Source organism: Lactuca sativa, chromosome 4 (assembly GCF_002870075.4).
Source record: "Lactuca sativa cultivar Salinas chromosome 4, Lsat_Salinas_v11, whole genome shotgun sequence".
Classification (NCBI taxonomy): Eukaryota; Viridiplantae; Streptophyta; class Magnoliopsida; order Asterales; family Asteraceae; genus Lactuca; species Lactuca sativa.
This window is the reverse complement of record NC_056626.2, coordinates 185,545,342-185,565,230: the sequence shown is the minus strand read 5'-3', so window position 1 is coordinate 185,565,230 and position 19,889 is coordinate 185,545,342. Positions and strand designations below refer to the sequence as shown.

At 38.1% G+C, this 19,889-nt stretch overlaps 1 protein-coding gene across 1 annotated transcript; it reads right to left on the bottom strand.

Annotated features, from left to right (window-relative positions):
* Positions 1 to 13,470: 13,470 nt before the first annotated feature.
* Positions 13,471 to 18,719, bottom strand: LOC111886878 (homeobox-leucine zipper protein GLABRA 2). Its single transcript, XM_023883123.2, has 11 exons — positions 18,380 to 18,719; positions 18,065 to 18,300; positions 16,554 to 16,671; positions 15,815 to 16,009; positions 15,347 to 15,724; positions 15,164 to 15,265; positions 14,872 to 15,081; positions 14,627 to 14,801; positions 14,267 to 14,538; positions 14,099 to 14,185; positions 13,471 to 14,027 (listed from the first exon to the last, which is right to left on the bottom strand). The coding sequence occupies exons 1-11, from the start codon at positions 18,461 to 18,463 to the stop codon at positions 13,641 to 13,643; spliced, it is 2,244 nt and encodes a 747-aa protein (XP_023738891.1). The 5' UTR covers positions 18,464 to 18,719; the 3' UTR covers positions 13,471 to 13,640.
* Positions 18,720 to 19,889: the final 1,170 nt, after the last annotated feature.

Sequence of the window (19,889 nt, the reverse complement as noted above, 5' to 3'; positions counted from 1 at the left end):
AACTTAGATTTAAACGCCGTATGTGTTCCTATCCATGTGAATTTGTCAAAACCAAAGTTTACGACAAGTTCAAACTCATATGGACCGAACTTCCTTAATCTTGATTTCTTACCTTATGGTAGCACAGCTGCCCACCATGTCTTCCAAGTAGTTAAGCAGCTCACATTTTCTTATCAATGTACTTTCCATTAATCAAGGTCCTTGCCTTTTATGCATTCAAATGAGAACTCATGAACTCACATGCATAATTAACTTAATTGGAACGGCACAGAAACAAAATAATGTCAACACGATAGGTTGTAAACCTCAACTCGTGTGCTAGTGATGATCGATAAGGTCTATTTTGATTTGTTCTTGAAACCTTTCAAGACATTAAGACTCCCACTGACTCCTTGACATATAAGATTCTCTTGTCAATAAACATTTCTTGACAACCAAATATTCGAGAGTTAGTGTAGTTTTATCAAAACACTTCATAAATTGGTCCTAGTTGGTCTTTGTCTTATCCAAGACATCACAAATTTTCCATATTTGATGAATGCTATAAACCTTTTTAATACTTATCACTCAATGTCGCAATCTTAACTCTAAGACTTGTTTTGGAACGAAGTATGATTGACTTCTTGATTTAACCATTTCTTCAATTCTTGAATCCTCTTCTTAGACATACAATTGTACTAAGACTCTCTTAGAGGATCAATTGAGATATGGTTCTTAATCATTAAGACCTATCATAAAGCATAAAAGGTACTCTCCCTTCTTCTTAGAATGGAGAAACTTTTATCTTTCTGCCTACTTGATTCTTCTTATTCGTTTTGCTATTGATTTAAACCTTTTTAATCAACTCCGAATTACACTTAATCCTATAAGTATAATCATATTTACTAAACTTTTTGTAAACCATGAAGAATATCTTGTTACTCTTATGGTGGACTTTCACCAACACACAACTTTGTGTACTCGATCTCCTAGTCCTTCACTTGACACTTTGTCAATGAATTAGTCTAATTTCCAAATATGAAATTTCTCATTCTTTGTGCAACCAAGTTGCATGATTCCAAATTTCTGTCCAATTGAAACTTGGGCGATGAGAAACTCTCCCTATTTGGTAAATTCTCGACTTTTCCATAAACACCATAAATAAGAATCATATCCATTTGTTGTAGAAATATGCAAACACCAATTTTCATAACGATTTCATTGCAAGGAAATAAACAAATAAATAAATAAGTCAAACCAAAATTTATTTTATTTATAAAAGCAGCAGAAAACATTTGTCCTTACAATGCAAAATCAACTGAAAACTATGTATTCAAAAAGAAAACTTCTAACAACTCTATCATAACTATCTAAGCTCAAAATCTAATCTTCAAGTCCATGCGATCTAGATCCATTTCTTTGTGATTAGACTCTTCTTGCTCTCTTACCAAGCTTCCTTTCTTTTCACTGATCCTGCAAAATATTCAAATGCAATCTTATCACATCATGTATCAAGAATCAATGAATAGGAACTTGACGGAGTTAGATAGTGGATTTTACCTGAAGCGCAGCCATACTATTTGACTCTCCCATCTTCTGGACTCTTCAGGCTCTTTGGGCAGACTTGTATCCAACGCCCTTTCTTTTGGCAGCAAACGCAGGTCGGTTCTCCTAGAACGTCCTCGGAAGCATGGTCGGTTGACTTTCCCAACAAATACGCTCCATTGCTTCGCCAAATCATTTCTGATTCAGCAGCAATGGGCATGTAAGTTAGGTCAATGAGGTTGTCGTCATGATCCATCATATAATACTTTCTTTTGAACTCACTATATGATTCAGGAAGTAACTGCAAAACTCAATTCACGGCCAACTCATCCGAGAATGACACATCCAACATTATCAACCTATCAATGTGTGATTTCATTCCTAGAACATGGGCACACACGGGTTTACCATCTTCATGTTTCATTTCCAATAGGGCTTTAGTGATATTGAACCTTTCAATTCTTCGATCTTGTGGGTTAGGGAGAACAATTGGAGGAGGTGGAGAAAGTGAAGCATGATTTCTTGTTCCTCGATCGAATCGTGGAATACCATCTTCATGTGGAATGCTTGTTCCACGGGATTTGGGAAGACCATAGTTGTCGAACTTTGACATCTACAAAACGGGAGAAAACGAATTCAAGTTAGTTGATTGATTGAGTCCTTAGTAAATCACCCAAATGAGATACTAAGGCTAGGACCCAACACAATATTCTACAACTCGGGAGAGGGATGCCGTAACCCAAATTGCAGAACATTTGAAGGTAAGTGAATGATGATTCACTAATTTCCACCATGAAAAACGAAAAAGAAATTTAAGTTTTAAATCTATGAAAACTCCTAGATCCTATGAGATTCATTGAACATTTCAATGGCATGTTTAAATCTCGATATGCCCCTCTTGTTTGTGACTGGGATGCCGAGGATCACAAAGTGGGTGTGAATAACCATGCAAACTACATGGTGCCCCCACATGTTACATTCACCTATTCGATGTGTCGGTAAACCACACACGCTCCACCGAACTATGACAAACATTGAGTCACCCTTTGCTACCTTTGCTTAGAACCATTTAGTGTGCCGGTAAACCACACACGCTCCACTAACGTCTTCGCAAGGGCACAAAGTGTAATTTCATGGAATTGCATAAATTCACTTTTGCCTAAGTAACTAAGATTGGGAATTTGTAAAACATTTAGTTACTTTTGTAATTCATTATACTTATAATGGAAGGTTTCATCCTATCCTACCCGTTCGGCTAACGACCCTCCACTAGTCAAGAGTGCGGTGGGTAAGAGTGGATACCCATTCAATCGCCATTTTATAGGCAATTTCCTTAAACACCCCTTATAGACTAGCTTCGTGAATGAGGCCTACTAACGGTAAGACTGACCTTTACTCATACATATATATAATGTTAGACTTTTAGTGTTATACATAGTATAGGGTGTATTTTACAACTTTTAAAATACTAGGTGGTCAAATTTAATAATCATACTTTTAATTTAATTAAATTGTAAACCAAAACTTTTATGGATTTATTGAACCTTTTTTAATTATACACCTTAATTAATTAATAAAACCATAAGGGTATGATTTGAACTTTTTCAAAACAATACTAGGGTTTTAGAATTTAACATTCCTAATTAAACTTTTAATCAACTTTTAAATTCCAAAACCTGAGGGCAAGTTTTGAAACCTTTTTCAAAACATTAGGGTTTCAACTATTTAAATTTCAAAACAACAAAACTTTTGAGGTCAAATTTAAACTATAAAACCTAAAGGGGAAAATATGAAACATTTCATAACACAAGGATCAAATAACAAATAATCTAAATTAACATTTAATCGCATAATTATCCATATTTGATTTATTTAATGATTTCTTGCAAAACAATTTACCAATTTAATCAAAATAATTAATCAATTATCACATAAGGAAACAAATATTTTATTAATTGATAAATATCTTCAATTAGATCAAAAATATAGTCATATATATCAAAAAATTGGATTTATATTGATCTAATATGATAAGGCAAGTATCCTTAAGCAAAAACAGCAAGAAATCCCGGTTTTCCCTCATTCTGACCAGCCGACTCGTCGAGTCAGGCATGGACTCGTCGAGTCAGCATGGACTCAGCGATTTCATCTAGAGACTCGGCGAGTTCAGCAAGCAGAACCACAAAAAATGAATTTTTTCAACATACAAGGCATCAATACAATAGAAACCAATCAAGGCTCTGATACCACTGATGGGTTTTGGTCATAAGAACATCCAATGTGCTCATACAAACCCTAATGCTTGGATCTAGGTTTCTCTATTGTACATGCAATTCATCCAAGACTATAAACCCTAGATCTAGAATATGATAATCAATATAACATATAATTGAGGTTTAGATCATACCTTGATTGTTATATAGCAATAACAATCCCAATTCCTCCTTGTATTGACTTTAGAAAGCATAGAGTCACAAATGTCACTCCTCTAATGGTTCACAAACACCAAGGGCAAGAGGATGAGGAGGAGAGAGGATGGAGGCTGCCCAAAAACGTGTGAAACCCTAGAAGCATGCTTAGCCACGTTTTGGGTCATAAGGGATCTATATATATAGGAGGCTATTAGGGTTATCTAACAAGGAAACCCTAATTTAGAAGGATGCTTAGCCACGTTTTTGGGTCATAAGGGATCTATATATATGGGAGGCTATTAGGGTTATCTAACAAGGAAACCCTAATTTGGATGCTTAAGCCCTAAGCAACCCATGGATCCCTTTCCTTAAGGCCTTGGACAATTTCTTATGGGCTTCCCCATAGAATTCGTCCACTCCTTAATATAAGGCAATCCATGGCCCAAATTGCAATTATCTTATAATTACAATTCCAGTCCCTTAAGTTTAATTAATCTCTTTTAGTCACAAAACCAATTACCAATTAATTATTGACTAATATTAATTAAACAATATGATTTCTCCTTTAATATATTATTCTCATAATATATTAATAAATCATATTTAATCCTTTCTCTCCATAATTCATCCTATCAAGTTGCTTTGGTGAAGGCAACCCAAAAGGACCATGCACCATCGGGTCAAGTACATACCAAAATAGTTATGGACTTAGACACTAATCCAACATATAGATCCCTTATGACCCAAAAACATGGCTAAGCGTCCTTTTAGGGTTTCACACGTTTTAGGGCAGCCTCCATCCTCTCTCCTTTTCATCCTCTTGCTCTTGGTGTTTGTGAACCATTAGAGGAGTGACATTTGTGACTCTAAGCTTTCTAAAGTCAATACAAGGAGGAATTGGGATTGTTATTGCTATATAACAATCAAGGTATGACCTAACCCTAATTATATGTTATATTGGTTATCGTATTCTAGATCTAGGGTTTATAGTCTTGGATAACTTGCATGTACAATAGAGAAACCTAGATTCAAGCATTAGGGTTTGTATGAGCACATAGGATGTTCTTAGGACCAAATCCCATCACTTTCGCCTCCAGAGATGCAGGAGTTATCCTCGCAGATTCAAGAGCTGCTGGGGAAGGGGTTTATTCGGCCAAGCAGTTCGTTGTGGGGAGCGCCTATCCTTTTTGTCAAGAAAAAGGATGGTTCTCACCAGATGTGCATTGATTACCGGGAGTTGAACAAGTTAACGGTCAAGAACCATTACCCATTGCCGAGGACCAACGATTTGTTCGATCAGTTACAGGGAGCATCTTGGTTCTCCAAGATCGATTTGAGGTATGGATATCATCAGGTGAGGGTGCGAGATGAGGATATCCAGAAGACAGCGTTTAGGACTCGTTATGGGCATTACGAGTTCTTGGTGATGCCTTTCGGGCTCACCAATGCACCGGCGATGTTCATGGATCTCATGAATAGAGTGTGCAGGCCGATGTTGAATCGCTCAGTGATCCTATTCATCGACGACATATTGGTGTATTCGAGGTCCAGAGAGCAACATGAGGAGCATTTGAGAAAGATCCTCAGAGTTTTTAGATCGGAGAGGCTTTATGCCAAATTCTCCAAGTGTGATTTCTGGTTACGAGAGGTCCAGTTCTTAGGGCACCTCGTTAACCAGAAAGGGATATTGGTCAATTCTGCCAAGATTGAGGCAATGATGAGTTGGTAGGTGCCGAGATCCCCTACCGAGATCAGGAGTTTCTTAGGATTGACAGGCTATTACCGGAGATTTATCAGGGATTTCTCCAAGATCGCCGTGCCACTCACCAAGTTGACCCGGAAGGGTGTTGCTTTTTCATGGGGCCCAGAGCAGCAGGCCTCCTTCGAGACACTTCGCTAGAGACTATGCGAAGCCCCGGTGTTAGCCCTTCCGGAGGGAATGGAGGATTTCGTAGTGTATTGTGACGCGTCGATATCAGGGTTGGGAGTGGTGCTTATGCAGAGGGGGCATGTGATAGCGTATGCATCGAGGCAGCTGAAACCTCATGAGTCAAGGTATCCCACCCACTATCTGGAGTTAAGGGCAGTAGTGTTCGCCCTCAAGATCTGGCGTCACTATCTGTATGGGGTTCGGTGTACCATATACACGGACCACAAGAACTTGAAGTACCAGATGGACCAGCCCAACCTAAATATGCGCCAGAGGAGATGGTTGGATGTGGTAAAGGATTATGACTGCTAGATCATGTACCACCCGGGAAAGGCTAATGTTGTAGCTGATGCCTTGAGCCGTAGGGCGGAGGGCGCCCCAATGCGATATGTTTGCATGAGGTTGACAGTGATGACTCCGTTGTTGGACACCATTCGTGGGGCCCAGGCTGAGGCCGTGAGACCAGAAAACCATAAGAGAGAGTGGGTTATCGGGCAGGTATCGGAGTTCGTTACCGATAGCCGAGGGCTTATGACATTTCAGGGTCGGATTTGGGTACCATTTGTGGGCGGAACGCATACCATTTTGATGGAAGAGGCACATCGATCGAAGTTCTCGATCCATCCTGGGGCCACTAAGATGTATTTGGACCTAAAGAGAGAGTATTGGTGGCCCTTCATGAAGAGGGATGTCACATGGTTTGTAGAGAGATGCTTGACCTGTCGCAGTGTTAAGACCGAGCACCAGCGTCCATATGGTAAGTTGCAGCCATTAGAGATTCCCGAGTGGAAGTGGGAACAGATTACCATGGATTTCATCACCAAATTTCTGAGGACTGCGAGAGGTGTCGATGCGATTTGGGTGATTGTGGACAGGTTGACGAAGAGCGCTCATTTTCTTGCTATTAGTGAGAGCTCTTCTGCCGAGAGGCTGGCAGAGTTGTACGTGAGAGAGGTGGTATGGTGGCATGGAGTACCGGTCTCGATTGTTTCAGATCGAGATGTGCGTTTCACTTCCAGGTTCTGGAAGAAATTTCATGAAGAATTGGGTACGAGGCTGCATTTTAGTACCGCATACCACCCACAGACTAACGGACAGAGCGAGCGGACGATTCAGACGCTCGAGGACATGCTTCGGGCATGTGTACTGGACTTCGGAGGGAGTTGGGACACGTACTTACCCTTGGCTGAGTTTTCCTATAACAACAGCCATCATTCGAGCATCGGTATGCCACCCTTTGAGCTATTATATGGGAGGAGGTTTCGGACCCCCATTTGATGGGGAGAGGTAGGGTAACGTGTGATGGGTAGTATAGAGATTGTGCTTCAGACGACCAAGAAAATTCAGCAGGTCAGGCAGAGGTTGCTGACGGCCCGAGCTGTCAGAAGAGTTATGTGGATAGACGACGGTCAGAGCTCGAGTTTCAGGTCGGTGACTTAGTACTCTTGAAGCTATCTCCTTGGAAAGGAGTGATTCGGTTCAGGAAGAGGCAAGCTGGGACCTCGGTATATTGGTCCATTCCGAGTGATTGCGAGGGTAGGCCGGGTAGCCTACTGGTTGGAGTTACCTGCAGAGTTGGGCCAGATTCATGACACCTTTCACGTTTCGCAGTTAAGGAAGTGTATTGTTGACGAGTCAGCAGTGGTACCATTAGAGGATATTCAGGTGGATGCGATCCTGAACTATTTTGAGAGACCGGTTGCGATTATGGATCGGAAGATCAAGGTTCTGAGGAACAAGGAAGTGCCCCTGGTGCAGGTCCAGTGGCAACATGGGAAAGGGTCCGAGCTGACTTGGGAGCCGGAGCAAGAGATGCGTGAGCAGTATCTCGAGCTGTTTGCAGAGTAACACTTCGAGGACGAAGTCTGATTCTAGTGGGGGAGAATTGTAACATCCGGATTTCCATGTACATTATTTATTCATTTATTTTGGAGATTTTGAGAGGGACTCGGCGAGTTGATGCGTAGACTCGCCGAGTAGAGTCACGAATTTCCATCTGGGTTAATGACCGGACTCGGCGAGTCGACTAGTGGACTTGGCGAGTCCGCGCTGTTTAATGAAGTCCTAATTCCCGGGGATTGAGACCTATTTAAAGGCCCTTATGGCCTTTAGTTGCGGCTACCAGCTGATAGAGAGGAACCCCAGAGTGTGTGAACGTTTTGACAGAGAAAGGAAGCCATTTTTGATATTTGTGTGGGTGTTTTTGCAAGAAGAAGGTGACCAAGGCAAGAGGAAGCTGAAGAGGGTGCTAATCTGTGGATTTCAGAGCTTAGGAACTTCATCTTGAGGTAAATATTCGATCCTCTTTCAGTTTTGGTGTAAGCTTTGATAGTTAGGGTTTCTAGCCCCCTTTTCGAGTATGACTTGTGAAGCAAATGGTCCCTTCTTGTGTTGAGGCTTCGAATCTGGATCCAAAGAGGTCCATAGACCTTAAATTCTTGATCTTTATTGAGTGTCATTGAGAGATATGGCATATTGAGGCCATTTCTTCAAATAGAGCCATTGGGTCTTTGCATGGGGATCAAGATCCAAACTTTACGTGTTTATTATGATTAAGGAGGGCAGATCTATGGGTTAGAGGAACAGATCTGACCTCAGGAGGTCATTTCTGTTGAGCATGGCATGAACTCGCCGAGTCCCAAGAACAGACTCTATGAGTAGGGCTAGGGTTTCCCCTAGTTCACTCAGTGAGTAACTTGCCGAGTTGGGGGAATGACTCGGTGAGTCGTGGGGAAATAGAGGACTGGAGTTTAAGGCGGAACTCGCCGAGTTCATCATGGGACTCGGCGAGTTGAGTCGGGGTGGCCCCGCAATTCATGCTAGGTGTAACCCGTCGAGCAGGGGAAAGGCTTGAGAGGCTAGAGAGATAGTGGACACGTGTAGACTTGCTGAGTCGCCCAAGTGCACTCAACGAGTCGGGTCAAAGTTTGACCGTTGACTTTTATTGACTTTTAAGATTTGGTCAACAATGGGGTATTTGAGTCAAGAGAGGGGTAAAATGGTCTTTTACCCTTCTGAGGGTGCCAAGAGAGGGTTGAGCCTAGTCTCGAGAGTTATATTTATGAGAGTATTTACTTTATGTGATTAGGCGGAGGCTAGATCGTATTTCTACCGAGTTAGAGATTTACCGAGACATCTGAGGTGAGTCTTCTCACTATACTTTACCTAGAGTGGTAACAGAGTTATGTAAAAGTGTATTTTAGAGTTATGTGCCAGTGTATTCGTATGCTATTTATGTGTTGAGATTTATTGTGATATGTGATATGCATGATTCAGAGTTTCCAGAGTTAGGACCAGTGGGTCCACCGAGTTAGGGCCAGAGGGCCCACAGAGAGTTGGGACTGGAGGGTCCCACTAAGACACACTGACCAGAGGGTCAACATAGTTATAGCCTTGAGTGGCTAATATGTGTTAGAGTGGTATTTTGGGGAGCTTACTAAGCGTTTATGCTTACAGTGTTATGTGTTATGTGTTTCAGGTACCAGTGACAATCGCGGGAAGGTGCCGGCATGATCTGTACACACACACCCGCAAAGTTTATTATGATTTGATCTTGGGATTGTAATGAGATAATGTTGATACTTTGTTTCTTAAAAGTAATTATGAATGAAATTATGTGGTTTTAAAAAGTGAAAAATTGTTTTAATTTTTACGGTGTTACATACACGAAAACAACTATTGAATCAATAATGCAAAAACAAATCTTGTCCTTATAAATCACATATGGTGTGTTGTGGTGGTGGTGGATGGTGGTGGAGGCGGGTGATGGTGATGGATGGTGGCAGTGATGGGTGGTGGTATGTGTGTAGGTGATGGTTGGTGCTTAGTGGTGGTGGCGGATGGTGCTGATGGTGGTGGGTGGTTGTGGTGTCGGGTGAGGGAGAAGGTGGTGGTGACGGATGGTAGTGGTGGAGATAGGTGGTGGTATTTGGTGGTAGGGTGGTGCATACGGGTGATGGTGATAGGTGGGTGGTGGTAGTATAGGGTATTAGGAGTAGTAGTGGCAAGTGGTAGTTAGTAGTAATGGGGCTGGCGGTGAGTAGGTGGTGTTGCTGCTGGGTGGTAGGGGTAGTAGTGACGGGTGGTAGTTGGTGGTAGTGACAGGTGGTGGTGGTGGTGATGCAGGGTTATAGTGGGTAGGTGGTGGTGGTGATGGGTGGTAGCGGGAGATAGGAATGGGTGGCAGTGACGGGTGGTGGTGGTGATGGATGGTGGAGGCAGGTGGTGCTGGTGTTTGGTGGTGGTGATGGGTGGTAGTGGTGATGGTGGGTGGTAGTGGGAGTGGTGGTGGTGGGTGATGGAGGTGGTGGTGGTAGGTGATGGTGGCAGTTATGTGTGGTGGGTGAGTGGTGGTGGTGGATGTGGTGCTTGGTGATTAGTGGGCGATGGGTTGTAGGTGGTGGTGGGTGGTGGAAAGTGGTTGGTAGTGAGGTGGTGGTGATGAGTGGTGATTTTGGTAGGAGATATATGAGGTGGTTGTGGTGGTGGGTGGAGGTTGGTGATTGGTGGCGGGTGGTAGGGTGGGGGTGATGGTGGCGAGTGGTAGTTGTGGATGTTAGTGATGGGTGGTTGTTATGGATGGTGGTAGTGGGTTGTAGGTCGTGGTGATGGGTGGTGGGTAGTGATGGTAGGTGGTGTGTGGTAGGGGTGGTGGTAGTGGGTGCTGGAGGTAGGTGGTTGTAATGGGTTGCAGGTTGTAGTGTTGGATGGTTGGTAGTGGTGATTAATGGTGGGTGGGTCGGTCATGTTGGGTGGTGGTTGGTGGGTGGTGTTGAGTGGTGATGGTTGCTAGTGTTGAGTGGTGGGTGATGGTGGTTGGTGGATTGTAGATGGTGGTAACTGGTGGTAAGTGGTAGGTAGTGGTGGTGGGTGGTGTTGGTTGGGTGGTAAGTAGTGTTGGTTAGTGAGATTTTTTTTTATTCTTTGTAACTAGGGGTGTTGATCAGGTAAAATTTTCGGGTTTTGGGTAGAACGGGTTGGATAGTTCGGGTATTTTCTTAAAATAATAATATCCGATACCCGACCTATATTGTAATTCGGGTTCTCGGGTATTTGGGTTTTAGGCCTGGTCGGGTATTTTCGGGTATACCCGAAAATTATTTTAAGTGTTACTTATTGATTTTTTTTTTAATTTTTTTTAGCATTTCGGTTGCTTTAATAAAAAAGTGGGTAACAAAATATTATATACAATTAACAAGTACATATACGATAACAATACAAGTCATTGTAATATGTTATGTGGTTTTTGCATTCCATTTCAAATTTTGATAAAAAAAACAGTTTATGGAGTACATGGTCAGTGTTTAATCAAATCCGGAGTAACCAAACATGTTACATGATTTAATGCAAAAGGTGAGTACATAAAAGTTATAAATAAAAAAAATTAGCATGTCATTCAAATTGCAGGGAACAATTATATAGCTATATTTTAATTCATAAAGAATAAATTACAAAAAAGAAACATGTGCATAGTTGAAGATACATAGTTGCACAAAGAAAATGAAGGGGAATCTTACATCTCATTCATTTTAGTATATTTGTTGTAACATTCTATTTAAAACTTTATTTCATTTTCAACAATTTTTTTTGTATTTACTATATACCGTTTAAATAATGAATCCATATAACATTTGGTTTAAACTATAAGGAACAATAATTATGTAAAATAATGATACAACTTTAATAGTTATTAGAGTAAATTACACGAATGGTCCCTAGGGTTTGGGGTAATTTGCACGTTTGGTCCCTAACTTATTTTTTTAACTCAGAAGGTCCCTATTGTTTGCTTTATTACGTGTTTGGTCCCTGCTGTTTGTTTTTGTTACGCGTTTGGTCCCTATCTTACCTAAAAATACTATTATTTAAATAGGAAAAAATGGTGGGGTAGGTAAGGTAAGGTGAATGGGGTGGGGTTGGGAGTGTGTTTATCTAAATAAATTAGAAAATCAAGGGCAAAATAGTCTTTTTAGCTAAGATAGGGACCAAACGCGTAACAAAAACAAACAGTAGGGACCTTCCGAGTTAAAAAAATAAGTTAGGGACCAAACACGCAAATTACCCTAAACCATAGGGACCATTCGTGTAATTTACTCTAGTTATTATAACTAGTGTATTAATTAGTTTTTTTTTAATCGAGTATTCGAGTATACCCAAATTTTTTAAACCTACCCAATACCCGACCTATTTAAATATCAGGTTACCCGATATTTACCCGACCCAATCTACCCGAATTCAAAACGTGTCGGGCAGGGTAATGGGGTATTGGGTATTTCCAACAGGCCTATTTGTAACTATTTTTTTTATTTATGTAAATATTATTTTATAATTTTAATTAAAAGAAATTATGGTCCAAATTTATTCTTAAATATTCTCGCAATAAGAAATATTCTCGATTGAAATCTATAGCTAAAATTTGTTTGCAATGTTATAAAATTAATATATATATATATATATATATATATATATATATATATATATATATATATATATATATATATATATATATATATATATATATATATATATATATATATATATATATATATATATATATATATAACCAATGAGATTATTGAAAGTGGAGCTTCTAAGAATGATTTTAATTTTATAACTTTTAGATTTCATAGAAAAATATCAAATTAAAGGTGACATTGCTAAGTACGATTGATATATAATAAGTGTTGGCGATTAACATTTATAGTTCTTGATTTAAAAATTCTATTTTCTTTTTCTTGTTCATTTATGTTCATGTTCATATATGGTTTTTTATAACTTTGTTCATTTATAATGGTTTATGCTTATTAATCTAACACCTTAACAAACATACACAAATGAACATGAGAAAAAGATAAATTGTTAAAGGAGTAAACACAAACAAGAAAATTTGTTCGTTTATCTATTTGTGCTCATTCGGTCAACTTAAACGAATAAATATTAAAAAACCATTTTCATGTTCATTTTGAATTCAGATTTCGAATAGGAGGTGACTTGCATGCTATTCTAAAATGCGTCGCACATCAAATGGTTCATCTTTATAAATGTTCATCAACACCGTGTATTGTGATTATATGTTGCATGAGTCCTTATGCGCTCGAGTCTTACTTGTGATTGTGTTTATAAGTCTTGTATTAGAAGTTGTATATATATCTTACGCATCCGCATGCTCTAGAGTCTATGCTTGGGAGGTCCAGCATACATGGATATGGATATGGATTCATGTTACTTCGATAAGTAAATAGCTGGTTTATTGACTTTGTATGTTTGTGAAATGTTTGTTTATTATCTATTCAAAAGATTCCATGCATTATAAGTCCTCACTTATTTGGTCAAGGGTCCACCACTAAGGCTCCTTGTAATTTGAATTTGTACCATTTACCACTATGAAAATGTATTCCTTACAGAGGCCTTATAAGGCAACAATCTCTGGTATCGTGGCTAGATACAGATGTATATAACCACTTAAATATCATGAAGGACAATCAGTTTATTGGTTGTGACTTGTGAAGTGAGTCTACAGGAGACATGTGCATGCATATATGATATTCCCACCCACATGTAAATCAAACAGATGCATTTATAAATGTACGGATTTAAACTGTTACCATCTAAAGTCTAAAAATGAACTTTATTTCTTCTTAAGTTAACCATAATCAAAAACTTTCACGCTTAAGTTCATCAGTTCATCAACATAGGTTAAAACCCAGGAAATATTTACTAGTTCCAAGACTTTTTCACCTAATATTTGGAAAAAGTCAATAATGTTGACATAAAATTATTCATGTTTCATCTTCACACTGTAAACCAGCCTTGATGTTCTGCAGTGTGTTTGAAATAAGAGTATCAACCGACTCCACAGATTCCACACTTAATTTTCCACCTGTAGAGTCGTCAGTTGTAAGGATTTGAAATCCAACGGTTAGCAACGACCCACCTTCTTCCAAACTTTGATCCTGTCCCTTTGATCTGATCAGTGAAGGCCTCGTTTCTACCCCATCAGGAAGAATAGCAAAACCAGAAGGTAATATAGCAATGTTGCTAGAGTCACAGCCACCCATCACAGACTGCATGTTTGTCACACACACTGGCGCACACACTACCATGGATTCATACGTGTTTGTAGAAGTGTCCTGGATCATCCACATGTTTTCCTTCGACTTCATTGTCTGGATCATAAAAACAATATTAAATATATGATGCAATTTAATATGTTCAAAAATAAAAATAAAAATCTTACATGGATGGAAACGCTATTTCCTCGATCTTGTCCTTTTGCTAAGTTGGCTATAGATTGGACTGGACCTCCATTTGACATTATATCCCACTGAAATATTAGGCGATGATATTATATTTTTATAATAGTGGCTTATATGTAAATTATGCCCATAAAATTAATATGGTTTACCTCATTTCTTCGAGTTTCATCTCGTAGGAAATCGAAAAGAACAGTGTGAGAAACAGGTAACCAAATAGAGGACACTGCACATAGTATCACCCCTAAAGGTTCACCAGGATCATTTAAATTCTTCCTGGAAGCCACGCGTATGTCATCTCCAGTTTTACTTGGAATTTTTTTCCATGTGTGATGGCTTGACCCTCCTAGTGCTCGACTAAAACTCCATGTCATTCTCTCTGCCAATTTGAAAATACTTTTCCTCCCAGCCATTGTAGGAATACCTATTTCAATACTTAGTCGTATTCCCGATAATTTTTATAAAAAAGATAAATATGTAAAAGGAGTATAAAGAGGTCTAAATTTAAATACCAGTAGAATCTTTAGTAGGAACATTAGTTGCAAGGAAGAACACAAAACGCTCGCATTTTTGCTGCAATGTGGCCATCCAATGCCTTGCTCCAAAAGCTACACCGCTATTGATGATTCCTCTATACATAGAATGAGCTACGCTTTTTTGGCATTCCAAATGCTCTATCCATGTCACCTGAAAAAACATGTTTTATATATAAATTTTAAGAAAAGAATATTGGATTTTTGGGGTGAGGGTGCTTTACCTTACAGTGACCATTTGAATTATCCTCAATGATGCAACCAGATGGACGTTTTCTACATCTAGAAAGAGACGCATCGATGTTTTTTTCTATGTTGTCAACTGAAATATCTACAATTGCCCATTTATTAGCACTCAACTGCTTGGAGTATCTCACAAAATATACTTCTCGTGTTGCCACCAAAGGAGTTAGCATTTGCAACTCTACAAACATCTGTAGTCAATGTGATAGGTTAACTAATTGTGGTCCAAAATTATGTTATAAAAGATACCATTATTTGAAGTATGTTACTCACCAATTGAACAGTGCCATTTCTATTAGCACCCTCCCCATTGCAGATTACATCAAGGGTAGCTGCTTTTGAAATCATGCATGGAAAAATCTCTTCATATTGTTCCTACAATAACAAATCCACATTACACAGTGACAGTACTGACAGTGACAATGACAATGACAGTGTTTTATAAATGCAATGTACCACATCCATGAAACTTCGAACTAGCTGTGGAAGATCTGCAAAGACAATGCCACAATCTCTAGAAGCTTCAATGTGTCTCTTATGTTGAAATTTGCTTAAATTTTGAACATGAAACTCCTTCAAGTATTCATCATAGTTAAGTATTTCTCGACCTGTCTCAAAACTCCGTATCCACAGTGGGTCCGCAGCAGCAGCCATCTTTACAAGCTCTTCCACAGCCAAATTAACAATCTCCATTATTCTACAAGTTTCAACACCAAACACACCACTACACAAATCCAATGAGCTTCTGTTTTCATGGTCATTTCCCGTAGAACATGAGTTTGTAGGTGATGTTCCCTTTGGATATTTCCCAATTGAAGTCCTCAGCTTCTCAATCTAGATATAACACAAGTTTATTAATAAACTTTGAGGTGCATAGATTTAGTACAAGTATTTACTATTTATGAATAAAGAAGTAAAAAAAACCTCGGTTTTGAGTTTAGAATTTTCGATACGAAGCTGTTGTTCATCGGTGTAATTGGTGGCATCCTTGCTAGAGCTACCAAATCCACAGTTAGGACAAGTACCCTTTTTGATAGTGTCCCTTAATAACCTATTCTCATCGCGTAGTTTATCCATTTCTGATTTTAACAATGAATTTTCATGGCGCTCCTGTATGGCCTGCAATAGCAACGTAGTTTCATAGTCACTTTTTGTGTAACCTCAATATACATATGACATTTTTTTTTTGTATCATATGTGTAACTAAAGATGGGCAAAAGATTCCAAAACCGAAACTGGTTCTGAACCCGAAACCGGTCCTAAAAGACAGTGGACTGATTAGGACCGGTCTGGTTAAAGGACTGGTTTAAATCCCGATTTAAACCAGTCCTATTTTTAAAACCAATTTCGGTCTTCAGAATCTCTTTTGGTCAGACTTGTTGGAATACTAATTTCTTTTTTGGGAAAGAGTGTTGGAGTACTGAGGAATGTTTAAAGTTGGTAATTTTAAGGTATGTAAAAACACAGAGATATTTTGTTAAAGGTTTATTTTTTAAAATATATTGTGATACTAATTACTAAGTGATTACATAAATATGTTCAGCAAAAATGAATAAAATTTATCTTTTTTTGACATAAAAATCCGATGAAAAACGATCCACACTAACTAAAAGTTAATGTAAAAATCTAGACTAAAAAATTATAAAATTTCCATAAAAAAAACCTTGATTTGGGTACGACGATTTTGAAACCAGAACTTGACTTGTCTAGGATGAAGCCCTAACCGCTTGCTCAACTGTTGTCTTTGCTTTTCATCCGGGTGTGGTGACTCCTTAAATAGTCTGCAATTGGAAGGTCAACATTGATTTATGACACAAATCAAGCATTTTATATTTGAAGGAAGAACTTCTCATCATATATTAATTATATGCCATTTTGTTACTTCAAATTGTGATATATATATATATATATATATATATATATATATATATATATATATATATATATATATATATATATATGTATAATTGCTACATGTTCAATCTAACAAAATTGTTCTTAAAGAATCAATTTCAATAACTAACTTTACTTTACTTCTTCAGGGATTAGTATCGCTTAATTTGTATTGCTACTACATAAAAATATGTAGAGATTATTTATATTTATTCCTATTTGCAAACTTTTTAAGGTTACATAGATAAATGATTTGGATGTGTAATATGTTTTTGGAAGCGTAAATTAGTGTACATAGGAACAAGACATAGAAAGTGACTTACCACTCCTCTTAAGCTATTTGACCAACAGGCAACAATAATGAACTTTTTTAATAATTCAGAATAAGTTGAGTCATACCACAAACTCAAAGGACCACATTTGTCATTAAACAAAAAGACTTTGTATATTTATATTTGTATTTATATACACATGTGACAATATTGTGCCAAGCTTTACCACATCACCTTTAAAATATGGGGACACACATGCTTGTGGTTAGTTGCTGCCTAGCCTTTCGTGACCTTTAGTGATACATTAATATTAAATTATTTAAGAGAAAGGAAATAGCTTTACATGATGACCTTTATATTTTATTTTATTTTATTTTAATTAACAATAGCTTTACCTTTTTTTGGTGTTTCTTGAAGCTGAATTAGTGATCCTATTCAATGTATTATCATCTTACCCAACTACCTCCATTTTGTTGCAAAGATTCTCTGTGGGCTATTTTGATGTAATGTCTACCTCTCACTCATTATCTACCGAGTCCCTCGAACCAACTGAGTCTGTGTTCTTGATAAAACCGAGTCACAAGTTACCAAATAATCAGCTATCGAACGCTTATGCTTCCCCTCCTTTTTCTGGTAAAATTATATGACCTTTGGAAAACTATGGGTCTGATAATTAATGTAAGATTCTTTTGAATTTGTATCTCAAAACTTAAAACCGGTGTAACTTGATTCGTAATGTTAACAATCGTGTTTATGAACCATGCATCAAATTGCACCATTAATTTAGACGGAAGAAAATTCTACGCAATCAGATAATAAGATCTAGACGATTTTGTGATAGTGCAAGTGCGTTTGTGTAAAAATTCACAGCTAAACGAAATCAATCTCGGATCAATTTCAATCTGATCAACTGCATGTTGAATTATGTGCGTGTTTGTGACTGGCGTGATGATTTTAGGGGTAATAATTGAAAAGCATGTGTAAGAGGAGAAATTAAGAACTGACGTACGCTTCCATTTCACGAATTTGTTCGGCGGTGTGACGGTGGTACTTTTTTCTCTTCTTACTTTTGTTCTTATTGTTATCGTCGTCTCCGTCGTCGACGTCAGGATCGGCATCGAATTCATCATCCGATCGTGATCTCGCCGGTCCAGAATACTCACTGCTGATCTCCGTCACCGTCGTATTAGCACCGACGTCATCTGTTCGACCATCCGCCGCCTCCTTTATATCACGAAAAATCCCCTATCAAAACACCAAAATCAAACCATAGAACAAAAAACTAACGAAAATTGAAGCATACAGGAGATAAATTACGACTTACGAGAGTGAGAGCGAGAGATGTAGACGGAAAAAGGTCTTTGGTAGAAGTCGGTGGATTATTTTCATTCGAAGACGACATGACCATGGCAGTATTTGGTTTTGCTTTTTTTTTCTGCTTCTGCTATGAGTTGGCCATGGCGCTGATGATGGTAAGTCTGCTACTGCTTCTACTCAATTGTCTGAACTGTTACTATGGAGGTGGGGTCGGGGTTGAAGAAAACAAAAGGAGGAAATGAAGTCGCAACGTTTTCTTTGCTTTTCGTCTGTGTGTGGGACTGTGACGCTGAGAGAGAGAGAGAGAGAGAGAGAGAAGCCACGCAGAAAACGCAATAGCGGGGATTGGTAGGGGTGGGGGTTGGGGGAGGGGGTATGGGTCGTGGAGGAAGTGAGTGGGGGCTGGTAGGGGTTGACCGTTAGATATTGTTGGACCAGTAGCCTCCTCTTTAGTTTCCAACTATCTCGTTTCCTTTGTGGAATTAGCCAGGGGTTAACTCAAGAAGGTGATGTGTTTAATGGGGTTAACTCTAAACTTAATGTGTTATCATACAGCTAGCATTTTTTTTTGAATCTCATGCATTTGAAATCCTTTTTTTTAAATTCCTTTCACCACATTCATTTGAAACTCCCATAATTTTTCAATTTCTTTACAATAATATTATAAATAAGTTAAATAATGTTCTATAAACAAGAAATGGTGTTTTATTACAATGTTTTCATCCCACATCGATGGTGAAAGTAACAAGAGAATGTTTCCTCATCTATAAATATAAAAGGTTGTGAAACGTTTCAAAGGGACCAAACCATGAGAACTTCCTCATGCCTACCTTTGTAGGATTTTGAAGGTATTATTTGGTGAGATTGTCTATATTGGCAAGTGTCCAGTTAACTTTTAGAATTCCAAAAATGGTTTTGAAGTGAATTTTTTCAGATTTAAACTGTGTTTCAATTAGAAAAAAAAATTATGTAATTGGGTATATTGACTTGAACCGGAGCTGAATCAATTTGGACCGATAAAGGAATCATTTTCCTTTCACAAAAAACATTTGAAACTCCCATGATTTTTTAAATTATTTCTAATAATGTTACAAATAAGTTACATAATTTTATATAAATATAAAAAAGCATCTAACTAAACCTAAAATTATAATTGTTTGAAAAATCAATTTTATTCAAAAGCACGAAATATATACTAAGATTATATTTTATAAATGAATTCTTTTTATAATGAACTTTTGAATCATGAAAATAAATATAAACAAACTTTCTATATTAAGTACCTAACTGAATTTATGATTTTAGAATTAAACAAAAAGATATTCAATAAAAACTTACTTTTTTGAATAGCCACTTACGAGATTATAGAAAATGGAACTATTGAACAATAAAGAAAGGGTAAACAAGAGAAATGGTGTTTTACTAAATAAGTTGAATAATGTTTTATAAACAAGAAAGTGTGTTTTATTACAATGTCTTCATCCCACATCGATGATGAGAGTAAACAAGAGAACGTT